Raw genomic sequence first — 15,263 nt, 5'->3', positions numbered from 1 at the left:
CACATTACCATATCCCAGCCAGGTGCAGGGAAGTAGTGGACAGTTCACTCTGCCCAAGACACTCAGGTATCTGGAGGGTGGCGCGCTTCACTGACAGGCCCTTCCCGAAATCATTCTCCCTCCAGCTGTCATTCATCAATGGGTACATGCACAGCCTACTTGAGTCTGCTGCCTGGCAGGCCTCTAGATGCAGGTTCATGTCCCTCTTAGCAGTGTGTGATAGCTACTTCCTCTGAGACTACTCCATAGCTGGGTCTATAACACAGTCAATGTACTGTTCCACTCAGCAACTTGTCCAAGTGGCATTTATATCACTACTCCCATTGCTCATATGATGAAACTAAGGTTCAGAGATATGCAGTGATCTTCTCAAAGTCACACAGCTCAGGAAAGGCACAGCTGGCTGGGGCTTGAACTCATTCCTTGTGGACATCAAACACTGCTCTTAGCCACCAGGATGGTCAGGGTGCCCCAAGACATGCTTCTTGCCAGTCCCCTCTCTACACACAGGATCCTCCCACTGGGGTGGAACTATTTGTGCTGTTGTTCTTGATTGCCAACTTGATAAGACCTAGACTCATTTTGGAGACAAACCTCTGAGCATGTCTGCCAGAGAGTGTCTAGATTAGGTTAGTTGAGGTGCAAAGAACCACCCTAAATGCAGACAGCACCAACCCATGAGCTGGGGTCCCAGACTGAATAAAAAGGACAAAGTGAGCCGGGGACCAGCGTCCATCTCTTTCTGCACACTGCGGGTGCAGGGTGACCAGCTGCCTCACACTGTAGCAGACTGTATCCTAGAACTGTGAACTAAAATCAACCCTCCTCTCTTTAAGTGGCTTCTGCTGGTATTCTGTCACAGCAGTGAGTAACACAGCCTTTTTCTGAAGACTGGATGGGGCCAGGAAGTGCAGTCAAGCCCCAGGAGAGAGTATGATGGTCAGGCAGGATGGGGCGGGGCACATAGCTGAGGTGGTCCTGTGAAATCAGTTCTATTTAATTTTTTAGACAAGGTCTCTATGTAGACTGAGCTGGCCCAGAACTCACAGAGATGGCTCATTGAAGTCAAGATTTTGTCTGTGGATTCAGTCTGACCCAAAAGCCAGATGATCTTTTTTTTTTTTAGATTTTATTTATTATGTGTACAGTTATCTGCATGCATGCTTGCACACCAGAAGAAGGCAACAAATCTTATTATAGATGGTTGTGAGCCACCATGTGGTTGCTGGTAATTGAACTCAGGTCCTCTGGAAGAGCAGCCAGTGCTCTTAACCTCTGAGCCATCTCTCCAGCCCCAAGCCAGATGATCTTAAGTGTTCCATTCAGACATCTTTCCCAGGAAGTCCTCCCTGACCTGGATGTCCTCTGACCTGACAACTCTGTCTGGCTAATATGATGCTCTGGTCTCCTGGCCCCATCAATCCAGCAGTCACATGGTCATACCTGTGTTTAAGCCTAACCTCATCTTATCTCCCTAGTATGACGCCAGCAACTGAGTGAAGGGAGTTGTCAAGGTCTCCCTCAGCTTTGCTCCACCCACTGGGAATGTCACAGCTTGTTCCTGGGTATAGTAGGTACATCCTCTGCATTAGTAGGTCTGTTTTTAGACAGGGTCTCATGCAGCTTCGGCTGGTTTCAAACCCTCTATGCAAACAGGAATGACCTTGAACTTCTCACCCTCCTGCCTTCACATCCCAAGTGTTGGGATGACAAGCATGTGCCACCGTGCCTGTTTTTATACAGTTCTGGGATGCAAGCCCAGGGCTTCATGCATGCTAGACAAGCGCTCTACCAACTGATCTACAGCCCCAGCCACAAATGGCCTGCATTTGTGTCATCTTCACATGGCTATATTGACCCTCCCTAAGGTTCTCACCCTTCCCTCTAGTTTATTTCCCTTAATCCTTAGCCAGTGCTCACAGGCAAACACTGTTATCCCCATTCCAGGCAAGACCGTGCCTCAGAAAGGTCAAGAATCCTCACTAAGATGCACAGCCAGGAGAGTGGGAGCACGTGCCCTCCAGATCCTCCTTGTTAGTCTAGATGCTATCCTCAGTGACCCGTACCACCAAGCCGGACCCTGTCATTAGTTCAGGTGTGAACACCAACTTCCACACCTGTCATTAGGAACCAGGGCGACAGGAGCAGCGGGGTTCACACCCTGCCTAGCACCCCTTGACCAACCGTGTCAACTGCTAAAAGGCAGACAAACAGGGAGAGTACTTCTCTGTTCCTTGACAGGGACTTGTGCTGTCCAAGCCTTTGGCTGCCTGGGAGGAAAGTTCCCTCAGGCCTGCTGGGTCCCCTGAGCTTGGGAAGACACTAATAACCCTTGCTTGGGTACTTCTGACATGCCGGGAATTTTTTCTCCTACACTCCACAAGTGAAAGGTTGATCATCCTGTACTTTGCAGGTAGGGAAACTGAGGTTCAGAGCTTCCCAGCAGCATAGCAAAACCAGGATGAGCAGGAAGCCTTTTGCTCCCTGGACCTGAGTCCCTACCCACTTTCTCCCAAGACTGCACTCTCCCTCAAACAGCAAGAGGAGCCACAGAGAACTCAGAGTGAGGGAATAACTTAGGCAGGTGTTCCCTATGGCTAGCAACCGAAGTTTAGCATGATAAGGGGACATATACACCATCACCACCACCATCATTGTGCTTGCTACAGAGCTGGCTGGGCACCAGCCAATGTTATAGAGATTCTTGTAGTCCCAGCTCTGGAGAGGCTGAGACAGGAGGAAGGAGTTCAAGGCCAGGCTGGGCTGCACAGTAGTTTTAAGGAAAACCTGAGCTATATACTAAGTACCTGTCTCAAAAAAATAAAGAAAATCGGCCAGGTGGTGGTGGCGCATGCCTTTAATCCCGGCACTTGGGAGGCAGAGGCTGGTAGATCTCTGTTTGAGGCCAGTCTGGTCTACAGAGAAACCCTGTCTTAAAAACCAATAAATAAACAAGCAAATAAATAAATAAAATCTTTCTCTCTCTCTCTCTCTCTCTCTCACACACACAGAGATGCTATCCTCACACACACACACACACACACAGAGAGAGAGAGAGAGAGAGAGAGAGAGAGAGAGAGAGAGAGAGACTGAGTAGTCACAAAGTGTCCCTACCCCACAGTTTTGTCAGGAGCTAGTCTCCAACAAGGAGATGGAACCAAACAGAGAGCACCCTAGGCTAGGAGACCATGAAGTGTCTGGTCCCTGCTCAGGGCTGGGTGACCACAAGGCCATGGGAGTCCAACGGAGGCTTCACTCTGTGGTGGGGCAAGAGACCTCTAAGCTGAAGTCCATGCCAAGGCTGCAAGCCAAGGGCAAAGTGGGGCTGCCTAGGCCAAAAAGAAGGCAGGACTCCTGTACTGAACCACGGCTCTCAGAGTCCCTGCAGCTGGAAAAGATAAAACTCTTCCTTCCTCCCTTCCCTGATCTCTTGGCTTTGCTGTTAGGTCCAGCCCAGGCCTTCAGGGGATGGGACCTGGCCCAGCTCCTGGGATGTGTGACTCTTTTCTTGTTGAGGACCACAGGGGCCTGACCCCTAGAGGGACTGGCATGGAGTATCCCATTGTGCAATACTCAAGAGAGCAGCACAAGGACTGGATGGGACCCCAGCTGGGTCTGACAGCCAGCTGGATCACCCACAGAGGAACAGTATGAAGGGCCTTGCCCAGTGTCTGGGGTTGTGAAAGACAGGGTTGATGAGAGGAGGGGACCTTAGAACAAAGGAAGAAAGTACTCTGAACTTCAAACAGCCCTGTGAGTGGGACCATGGGGCAGCAGAGTTTCTGAAAGCATAAGACCATGCGGGCCACACTCCTGGCTGCAGTGCACAGGGCACCTGTCTCAGAGACAGCCAGTGGGAAAACTCCAGGCCCAGAGTCTTCCTCCCCTCTTGCCTTCACACGGAGTCGGGGGAGGGGAGAGGACCTGCTCATGGGCCAGTGGTGTAGCATCTCTCAGCCTGGCAAGCTGTGACATTTATTACTTCTCGTCTGCCTGAAGTCCTTTGGGGGACCACCCCTATCTCCCCTAGTGAGGTATCAAGGCAGAGGCACGAGTTCCACCCACTCCCTCAATCTCAGCAACTCCACCAGTCTCCCCCAAACCGGTTATTAAGCGAATGAATACATTAGGCTTATCAAAACCGACGTGGGTTGCTTCTCCATCCAGACGCATCAAGACATGTCATTCGCTTCTCGGGCGGCCCTGGGAACACAGGGATCGCAGACGCGGCCAGTTTCGGGGCTGGGGGGGGGGGAGCGCCAGGAGCCACACCCCTCAGAAATCATACAGTGAGAAAGAGGCCAGTCCCCACCCAGCAGGGACTCTAGAGAACCTGGGCCTCCGCGGCTCCTACACTCACCGCGTACTTTGAGTGCTCCAGCGCAAGCAGGCAGGTGCAGCTGGGGAGAGTTAGGACAGGTGGCCTTGGAGCCACCATCCCTCTCAGCCCAACGCCAGCAGCACCTGCTCGGTCTACAAGTCCCTCAGGGGAACACCCTACACCCAGCTTGTTTTAAGTCTCAGGGTAGCCACACAACGCTTCACAACCGAAATTCCAGGCTCAGGACAACTCTACAGCTTGCACTACCTACTCAAGTCCCCAACATCTAGGCCCCCAAGTAGCGCATCCTGGGGCTCTAGAATCCCTCGTGGCATTCTTGCTGCCCCTCACCGGTTCCATCCCACAGGGCAGAACTTCCCAGCTCCAGAAGCGTCCCCATGCCTCCCTGGCTCAGCTCCGAGTCTCCCGCATCCCAGCCCAGGGTGCCCCCTCACCTCCGGGTCTGCACCGTTGGGCTGTATTTGCCTTTGTTTCTCTTCCTGAAGAGCGAGTGCATGGTGGCGCTTGGGACACAGGGACCTGGGACGCGGCGACAGGCCCGGCGCGCACCGAAAGCGGGCAGCGGGCTCAGGGGAAAGGCGGCGGCGGCGGCGCGCGGAGCCCCTACTGAGGAGGGCCGCGGGTTCTGGTCACTACTGGGACAGGGCGGGGCGATCGCCCTCCACTCGCTTGCCTGCCGCTCCCCAGGAAGGTGGCGCTTACCTTGCGGGCGTGGCTTCAGACGGGCTCCCTAGGTCCCCACCGGACACCGCCCCCGCCCCCTGGTACTGCAGAGGCTGCGCAGCGGGTAGCCAGAACCGGGACTCCCAGTCCACCTGCGCCAGACAGAACACGAGGCCGCGCCCATCATGCTTGTCCGGCCTGGCGCGCCCCCTGGCTGAAGGGCTTACCTGGGCTTACCGAGTCACCAAGACACTCCTCTTTTGATGACTCCCAGCTGGAACCTCAGACAGCTGTGGGAGACTGGAGGTGGAGGTGGGGTCTGCGCCCTGCATAGTCAACAAATCACACTCAAGGTGGGGGCAACGTGACTGATGGTGGCCACAGCCACAGGGTGGGACTGAATTCAGATCCTGTGGCCAGCTATGGTAGGTCAGGATTTCTCTGCCTCGGTTTCCTCCTTTGCCAAAGGATAACGACCCACATCCGGAAGAACTATAGGAGATTCCTGAAGCTAATTCACCAAAGAGCTTGGTATACAGTGCCAGCTCAAACAAGCAAGAAGCTTGGCCACTACTGCCCACCCAGGGCAGCTGAGGCAGGGGTAGGGGGGAGCATAAATATCCCTTGAAAGTTTCATAACCCCGGGCCCTGGCATGATAGAGACTTCATGATAGGTCATAAAAGCTGCTTAGTTCTGGCTGAGAATAGCAACGTTGCACAATCCTGCCAGCATGCCCTGGGATGAGACAGGGCTGGGAGCGGGAGACTGTGGTGGAAACATGGAGTTTTATTCCATTCAGAGCTGTACTGGCATCCCACGAGGTCACGGGGCCTGCAGCAAGGGAGGCATCTGTTTTTGTTGACTGATAGAAAACTGAGTCTGGGTAGGAGCCACAGTGGAAGAAACAGCTGAGAGTACTCAGTGCCACCCTGGGGTGGGTGGGGATAGGGGTGAGGGTGGGGGTTGGGGGTGGAAGCTAATCTGGGAAGATGCGCTCTGGAGAGGGGCCAGAGACAGCCAAAGGGCTTAGAATTCAAGTGGGGAGCTCTTGAGAGTGATCAGGGACCACAGCTGTGGGCTTTGATCAGAGCATCAAGAGTCTTGGATTCAAGTTCAGCTGTCTGTCTCCAGTCTGGGTCCCATGGGTTTAAAATAAGGAGGCTGGTGCTGGGGCGGGGGTGTGGGCATGGCTCGACAGCTAAGAGAACATATTACTGGTGCAGAGGACCCCTGTTAGTTCTCAGAACCCATGTTGGGTGGCTCCGGCAGGGGCGGATCTGAGGCCTTCTTCTGGATTCCAAAGGTACCTGCTGTGATGAGCATGTACCCATGCATGTACCCACGCATGTGCCCACACATATAGCCACACACATACACACATAATTTTAAAAAATAAATATACTTTTTAAACTATGGAGGTTGAGGCGAGGAGTGTGACTTGAGGGAGTTGGTGGGTGGGAATAAACTGTACGATATGCTTTTGTGTACACAGAAAACTGAGAAACTGTTAGTTTCGATTCCCCTGTGGAAGACTCTTCATGGGGAAGGAGGGAGGCAGCCAGGACAGACTGGTGTTTGAATCTTCACTAGGTGTATTCTCAGCTGTGTGGAACAATGAGCTAGGCCCTTGGCCTGTCTGGGCCTCAGTTTTCTCCATCTGTGAAGTGGGTCAAAGCTGAGTGACGGCCGTGTGATGAGATCCTTCACAGTGAGTCCCTACACAGCCTGATTGTGTAGAGAGCTCAACAAAAACAGGGATGTGTCCTTTGCTACAGGCTGTCAGCTCACTGGATGCCAGGTACAGCTCTGACTAAAACTCATTTCCCCAAACACTCAAATCCTTTTCTCAACAATTCCTGGGTGGGTGAGCAGGTGGGTGTGTGTGAAATGCTTTGGGGAAGGCCCTGTACCGGAGCTCCAGCCCCGTAAGCTTGGAGCACTGCAGAGAAACAACAACAGTGTTGATAGCATCTTACTGGGGTTCTCATCTCTGATGATCCATTCGCCCCCAGTGCTGCCTGTGAAGTGAAGCCCTGGGACTCCCTGCTCAGCAGGGACCTGGTATCTTGGCTTTTTCTCTTGGCAAGGGAGCCATACTGAGAGTCACAGTGCCTGACAGGTCTGTGGCCCCATCCGCCCGCTGCAAGTGCCCAAAGTCTGGACACCCCTCTCTCTACCCACCATAGCTTCCACTCCCAGGCTCAGGGCAACTGGGCCTGGTGCCCACTGACTCAGCTGGGCCCAGCCCAGGAGTGTTGAAGGGAATTAACAGATTAAGGGAGGAATTCCACTTGGCCCTCATCCACCTTCTCACTCCGAGTTCTAAAACAGCCAGCCCAGAGCTGGTACAGCTGTGTGTGTATGCATGGGTGTGTGCGCGCACGTGTGTATGCACACGTACTCCACACACATCTGTGGGCAGGCAGGATGGGGCTGGGGATCTGCCCTCACCCGTACATCCTCTGGGGGCCAGATGGGGTTAGCACAACATTGCCAAGCTGTCTTCTGCCAAGTGACTCATCCGCTCTGCTGTGGCGGGGGGTGGGGGTGGAGAGGCCAGCACTGGGGCTGGGTGGGTACTTGTTCCAGGATGGTCAAACCCCATCAAGGAGGCACCTGCAGGGCCATCCAGTGCTCAGCAACCAGTGACCCTTGGCCTCTCATACCTGTCCCTTTCCAAAGCTGGAAGGAGGGACTTCGTTGTTGCTGTGTTCACTATTGCAAGGGTCACCCACACCCTCCTTGTGCTCAGTATTTCCCCAGAAGTTGGAAAGGAATGCACACTCCATGCTCACTTTGAACCAGTTTGAAACAGGAAGAACGGCATTCTCTCAGTCAGGGAACAGAGGGCCATGCTTACAGAGGACCAGGATGGAGCCTTCTCCTCCCAGGGTGGAGGCCCAGGTCCATCCTCTCATGGATAGTCCCTCTCTCGTCTCCTACATGGCTCCACCTTCACCTGGGAAACATATACTGACAGATACCGATTCCAGCCAGGCATGGTGGCAGAGACTTGTCATTTCAGCTGAGGCTGAGGCAGGAGGATTCAAGGGCTGCTGCAGCTCTAGGGTGAGTTCAAGGCTAGTCCGAGCGACTTAATAGGAACCTGTCTCCAAACAACAAAAACTAAAAAGCAAATAGTTCGGTGGTATACTGCTTGCCAGGCATGTGTGATGCTCTACATTCAATTTCTGGTTTCTCCCCTGACACTGTGGCTGAATGGGTCTTTTTTTTTTTTTTCCTCTGTGGCTTTGGAGGCTGTCCTGGAACTAGCTCTTGTAGACCAGGCTGGTCTCGAACTCACAGAGATCCACCTACCTCTGCCTCCTGAGTGCTGGGATTAAAGGTGTGTGCCACCAACGCCCGGCTTGAATGGGTCTTTAGAGGGCTCAAGAACTGCTTTTCATCCACCCCCATGCTCTACCCACTGGGATAACCAGCCAGATGAAAACTGCTTTTTAGTGAACAGCCATGCTCTGGAGCACAGAAGCAGGTGGTTTGGGGATGATCTGAAAAACACAGTTCAAAGCCAGGGGCGTAGCCACTCTGGACTGCTTCACCTAGTATGTAGGGGGCAGTCAGTGCATAGGGATGTGTTCAGAGCCCTGGGTATAGAGGCCTCTCTCCTCCCCACACTCCCAAGGACAGGAGGGGGCTGGCCCAGATTCGCCCTGTATTGTGTAACACATATTTACTTTTCTTGCAGGACAATTCTTCGGATGGAAAGTCAAGCTGGCCCTTTAGCTCACATGGGCTGACTCATACCTAACCCTGAGCTGCTCCCCCCTCCCTGGAGCTCCCCATAGTTTCCTCTTGGCAAGAGGGGAAGCTGAGCTCTGGAAGCAAGCACAGAAGAGGGTCCAGGGTGACTGACTCATTGAGTCGTCTTGCTCCCGAGTCACCCCTAGAACAGGTCCTCACCCACTGGGGCCCTGTCAGCCTCTCCTGCCTGATGGATAGCCCTACCCTGTGGTCACTCCAGGAAGACAGGCTCCCATGACTCCATGCTACCCTCCCTAGACTCTGGTATGCACCTGTACAGTTGGGTATGTTGCCAAAATATAGATAACTCCCACTACGGTTAAATAGTGATTGCTCTGAGCCCCAGGGCCCTGGCCCTCTCCTTACATGGCCTGGACACAAAGGGGTGAGTCTGAAGCTCAGACACCTCACTCTAGGACTATCCCTGGTCCTCTCACACTCAACATGAGAGCTTCTCTACAAGGAGGTCACCCTGTCAGGGCTCTAGAGTGGCTCTGGGTGGGGCTGAACAGGCTCTGCCAGGCACAGCATCCCTGCAGGACAGACTGCCCTGTCTCCTGTCTACACCCAGTTGCTTCTTCCTGCCTGCTGCCCGCTCCTCCCCTTCTGGGCCCTGCCAGGCTCATGCAGACCAGACCAGTGCAGCTGCATTCTTGGGCCAGTGTCTAGGGTGTGAATGACCCTGGAGCTGGTCAGGTCAGAAGATCAGGGCCTTGTTCCCTCCAATGCCCAGAATCCCAAGTGATAGATGAGTCAGGATACACAAGGCACAGAACTAGAAATCAAACCAGATGTTAGCTTGAAGCCCTTCTGGATTCAAAAACCAGCTTAGCCATTCTTCCAGTTGTGTGACCTTGGGAAGGTGATTTGTCCTCTCTGTTAAATGAGAAGAACCTGGAAGCTGAGATGTCCAGTCTGAGTTCTTTCATCTTGTGGTGTGATGCTGAACAAGTATCTTCAAATCTCTGAACCCCAGTTTGCATCTGCAAAATGGGAGCATCCTGATAGCAACTCCATAGACTCAATGAAGATGTAAAACAATGACAGGTAATAAAAAGAACATTGTCACAGCCAATTATCCTACGAGCCTTGACTCAAGCACCCAGCTTCCTCTCCATGCTTTTCAGCTGTAGCTATATGATCATGACATGCCTCTCATGGCAGTTCCTGGAGACTCAGGACCATGTGCTGGCCAAACTCCCTCATCCCCACTGCTGCCAGCATTAACCATTTGCTGGACAAAGACCATTTTTTATATTCTCACTTAGTGAATGAGTGTGGCCCCAGGTAAGATCTCTAGAGCACCAGGCAAGAGTTAAAGAAGAGATTTCTTCATTCATTCATCCATCCAATATTTACTTATTCATTTACAGACAGGATCTCATGCAATCCAGCTGGCCTCAAGCTCCCTTTGTAGGCCAGGCCAGCCTCAAGCTCATTATACAGCTGAGGATGACCTTGAATTTCCAATCCTCCTGCCTCCACCTCCTAAGTACTGGAATTACAAGAGTACCTCATTTGTGTGGTGCTAGGGATGGCAGCCAGTGTGTGCTAGGTGAGCACTCGGTCAGCCATGCCACATCCCCAGCCCATCACATCACCCAATACTTATGAAGCAGATATTATTTGACAAGTCAGGTTCGGGCTCCTCGGTACATGATATCAGGGTGGGGCCCTCCGAGGGCTTTGCTATGGAGAAACGGTGAGGATAGGAGATGGGGTAAGTTCAAGGTCCCCAAACAGCAGCCCAGCAGACAAAGGGGCAATGCACACAAAGACGCCCCTGAGTGGGGTTCTGGGAACACTGTGGGGAAAGTGGTCAGAATCAAGGTTGAGGGAAGAGAAGACCTTCAGTTATAGGCAAGAGGTCCCTCATGTCCTCCTGCATTACTTGCCAGAGAAAAAGAGGTGGACCCATGGCTCCTTGTGCTTCCTTCTTGTGCAATCTTCCAGCACCTTCTGTCTGTCCAGCCCAGGAGTTATAAGACACATCCTGTGTGCCAGGCCCTTCCTGTTGGGAAGATGGTGGAATGGGAAAGCAGGCAGCCACACTGATTTTTTCCCCTCTCTGTGTTCATACATTTGCATATTCTTGGGTTTGCATGGGTGCATTGCACACATGTGAGCATGTGGAGGCTACCTTGGGTAGGTGTTCCTCAGGCACTGTCAACATTGTTTGCTTTTAGTTTTTTTGAGATAGGGTCTCTCACTATGACCTGGGTCTTGCTGATTCAGCCAGGCTAGGTAGTCAGAGAGCTCTCAGGGATCTGTCTGTCTCTGCCTCCCAGCAATAAAACTACAGTGTGCTCTACTAGCCTCATTTAAAAAATATATTGATCTGGGCAGAGGTGGTACCTATTTTTAATCCCAGCACTTGGGAGGCAGAGACAGGCCCGGTATCTGAGTTCAAGGCTAGTCTGGTCTACAGAGTGAGTTCCAGGACAGCTGGGCTAGACAGAGAAACCCTGTTTTGAAAAAGCCCAATAAATAAATAAAAATAAAATAAATTGTATTTATTTTTTGTTTATGTGACTGGATGTTTAGCCAAACATTCATATGTGTCTGTATGAGCCACTTGTGTGTCTTATGCAAAAGAGGACATTGGATCTCTGGAATGGGAGTCACAACAAGTTGTGAGCTGCCTCATGGGTTCTGGGAAATGAGCTTGGGTCCTGTGCAAGGGTGGCAAATGCTCTTCGCTGCTAAGTCAAGTCCAGTCTCAGCCCCAACTTTTATGTAGGTGCTGTAAATCAGGTCCTCGTGCATGAAAGATACTTTACACACAGAGCTGTTTCCCCAGCCAATTCCCACCCTAAAAAAAGAAAAGGAAGAAAGAAAAAACTCAAGTGCCAACCAGTCAGGGGGTGCGGATAAGTGAGCAACCTCCATAGCTGGACGGTGTGCAGATAGCAGGAATGTGGGAGATGTGATGTCACAAGGAAGGAAAGCCTGTGAGGTAGTGTGAGTGGGCCTGATTAAAATAGGTCTCTATCTCTGTGGCCATCCTGCCAGGATCTGCCCATTAAGTCTACTTTGACTTTTGTCCCCTCTCTGCTGAGCTCAAACATTCCAGCCTGGGACCCAGTGGCCAAGTGCCCATCGGCTGCTCTCCCAGCCATTCTCTGATGACAGATTCAGGGCTTAATCCCAGGCCTGGGTCAAGGGCTCTTACTGATCAATTCTAGCTCTGGACAGAGCTCCCTCCTCCCAGCCCAGGGTCCTGGCACCATCCTTGCCTGTGGGCTGGCCATCCCTATCCTCACCAAAGGTCCCTCCCCTGCTGCTTGTGGGAGGAACCCTATCCAGGAGCTTCCCCAGCCTGGAGCTGCCAGCCGCTGCCTGCTGGGATTTTGCTGAGGACTGAGCATAAGACTGCATGAATGCAAGCATCCTTCTGAGCTACATCTCCAACCTTTAAAAATATTTATTTATAGGTAGGCATAGTGGCCCATGCCTTTAATCCTAGCACTAGGGGAGCAGAAGCAGGCAGATCTCTGTGATTTCAAGACCACCCAGTCTACATAGTGAGTTCCAGGACAGTCAGAACCACATAGCAAGACCCTGTCTCAAAAAACAAAAACAAAATAAGAAAGATAAATAAATATTTACTTATTTATATTTTGTGACAGGGTCTCACTAAGTTGTCTAGCCTGGCTTTGAACTGATGCCATATCCAGCATTGGCCTTGAACTTTACCCTCCTGCTTCAGCCTCTAGAGTGGCTGCAATCTCAGGTCTGTGCCACCAGGTCTAACTGGGGGGGGGGGCTGACAATTTGGCTGTTTATTTTGCTTATGTGGAAGTGCCATGTAAACTTGACCAGCTGTGTGTTGGGCTTTGTCATACTGAATAGCTCTAGAGAGTTAGCTGGTTGGTGGGGGCAGAGGACCTAGAGTCTGCTCTGTGGATATGGTTTTAATTGTTCAGCCCATGGCATTCTGTGATCAGACCAAGCCTGTGGACAGAATCCCATGGGAAGGGTGAGGAACCCCCTGATCTGTGCCCTGTCATTGTCACAGGCTTCTGTCTGCCCTCTGGGGGTGACTCTGCGCAGGAATGGAATTCTCTTTTCTTTGGTTGCACATTCTCCTCAGTTTCCCTTTCATCCACAAATGTCATCCTTGGGACCCTGTCACATGTAGCATTTATCTGAGCTTCAGATCCAAGACCTCACCCCTCACCTATTCTTTCTCTTTCCCAGCACTGCAGGAGACTGCACGCTTCCAGGCTCCTCCTCCTTTCTGTCCCCAGACTCCCCCTTCTTCTCCCTCCTTCCAGGCACCCTGTCCTTGTTTTATGCACCTCTTCCTCCCTGTTTTCAACCACTTCTTCATCTCTTCATCTTTTCTCTTCTCTGGATACTCCCTCTTCTCCCACCCCATCCACCTTTCTCTCCTTTTCCTCTCCTCCACACCCCTCCTCTCTCCTCACTTGTTCACTAGTCTATTCTAAGCACAGCAGACAGAGGCTGAACAGACAACTCCATCTATTCTCCTCCTCAACTGCCTCCCTGGGAATACACTCCTGTCTCAGGACTTTTGCACCTCCTTAGTCTTTGCCAGCTTGCCCCACTCAGGTCCACCCTCGTCCTGCTTTTTACTGCCCTATCAAGTGCTCAGTGAAGTCTGATGTGCCTCAGAACTGGCTACTTTTCTCTCCTTGCACCCAGGGCCCATTTGTGCTGTTTGCTTCTCAGCAACTTCCATGCTCAGCACCTGCCTGACTCTCCCTCAGCAAGTACCGAATCTGTGCTCCATTTTTGCCCAGTAACTGGGGACACTGAGATGAAAGCCAGTGCCCAAACCCCTCTGTTCCCGCATTGATCTTGAGAGACAGGGAATTGGTCTATCTCTCCTTTCCTGGAGAGCTCAGGGTGTGGCAAGGAGGAGCAGGGGAGTAACAGGATCCTCTCCCCTTCCCATGTCTTCTCATCAGGATCCATGCTTCACTGTAGGATCATGGAGGGAGGGGGCCCAGGATAGGCTGAGCCTTGCTTGTGTGATTGGGGGTACAGTGACAGTGCCCAGGTTTCCCTTAGCCTCAGCATGGCCCACGCTATGGAGGGCTCTATTTGTTGACTCTCTACCTTCATGAGCGTCTCTCTGCAGATGGCCCTGTGCCCCAGTGAGACCAGAAACCATCTCCCTTCAGAGCCTGCAGAAGGATGGGTTGACTGACACCCGCCTCTAGCCTAGTGGGGCCCATTTCAATTTCCAGGACTCTAGGTTTGTGAGATGGAAATCTATATTGTATTTCAAGCCACAAGTTTGTCGCTGGTGACCGCAGCCCAGGAACTAGCACGGAGGCTTGCTGTGGAATACTCCTTCTGTACACTGAAGATGTGCGGCTCTCATTGTTAGTGAAAAGCTGCCTGGCCAGTGGCTAGGCAGGGTTTTCCAGAAAGAGAGGATGCTGGGGAGAAGAAGGGCAGAGTCTGAGAAGATGCCATGGGACTCAGAGCAAGCAGGATAGGAAGTACATACATGAGGTAAACAAGCCTGGGGAAGCACACAGATGACTAGAAATGGATCAATTAAAGTTATTGATTAACGTTATAAGAGCTAGCTGAAAACAAGCCTAAGCTACCAGCCAATCATTTATAATTAATATTAAGTCTCTGTATGGTTATTTGGGGAGTGGCAGGTGGGACAGAAAATTCTGCCTATAGCGGCTCCTATCCTAGCCTTCAGGGATCCTGTGCCTGGGGTTGTCTGTTCAGCCTCTGGGGAGAAACAGAAGAAAGGACCTAGGAAAAGGCAGGGGGAGTAAGGACTAAGGAGGATCTCCTTTTAGCCCTTGTCTCCCATCATAGATACCCTCCAAATATACTCTCCCAAAGGGTAGGCAGTGACCACCCAGGGCCCAAAGGGGACACTGCTCAGGCAGAGATGCTTTCAAATCACACCCTGTCTTTGCCCTTTTGGAGGTGTTTTCAAAGCCCAAGAGCTGGGCATGATGGTGCACACCTCTTGATGGATGCTCAGGAGACCAAGGACTGTGACGTCCAGACTAGCTTGGGCTACATGGTAAGTCTCAATAAAGAATAACAACAACAACAACAACAACAAAAACAAAGAGTGGTGTGGTTCATGTCTGAGATCCCAGCACACAAGAGGTTGATGTAGGAAGGTCATTGCAGGTTTAAGGCCAGCCTGGATGACCTAGTGAGTCACCTGGAGGTGACTAGCCTACACCCTGGGTTATAGAGTAAGACCCTGTCTCAGAAACCTCCAATCAGCCAAACAAGAAACAAGTAAGAGAATCGGAGGGAGTGTGCCCATGCTCAGAACTCATGAAGGCTCCTGTGGTGATGTGGCTATGAGAGAAAGCTCTTGGCCTCATTGTCTGAATTTGACTCTTCTCTGGCTGGCAGGCTGTCTGTCTGGATTATCTCCCCATTATTCACATGCTTCTTATCCACCTGTGAAAGCTACGCTGTCAGCCCAGATGCTTGTCCACAGATGACTGAAATATGGCCTGTCCTCAGAGGAGTATG

General features: G+C 51.9%; 1 protein-coding gene across 1 annotated transcript in view; it reads right to left on the bottom strand.

Annotated features, from left to right (window-relative positions):
* Ppl (periplakin) overlaps nt 1-4,838 on the bottom strand; it is a 48,645-nt gene extending 43,807 nt beyond the window's left edge. Inside the window, exon 1 of the mRNA XM_035447669.1 lies at nt 4,777-4,838. Coding sequence (XP_035303560.1) covers nt 4,777-4,838 — 62 coding nt within the window. The remainder of the gene's footprint in view (nt 1-4,776) is intronic.
* Between the last annotated feature and the right edge of the window lie 10,425 nt (nt 4,839-15,263).

This window comes from Cricetulus griseus, chromosome 7 (assembly GCF_003668045.3).
Source record: "Cricetulus griseus strain 17A/GY chromosome 7, alternate assembly CriGri-PICRH-1.0, whole genome shotgun sequence".
NCBI lineage: Eukaryota > Metazoa > Chordata > Mammalia > Rodentia > Cricetidae > Cricetulus > Cricetulus griseus.
Note: the sequence above shows the minus strand (reverse complement) of the source record. Positions and strands in the feature narration are given on the sequence as shown.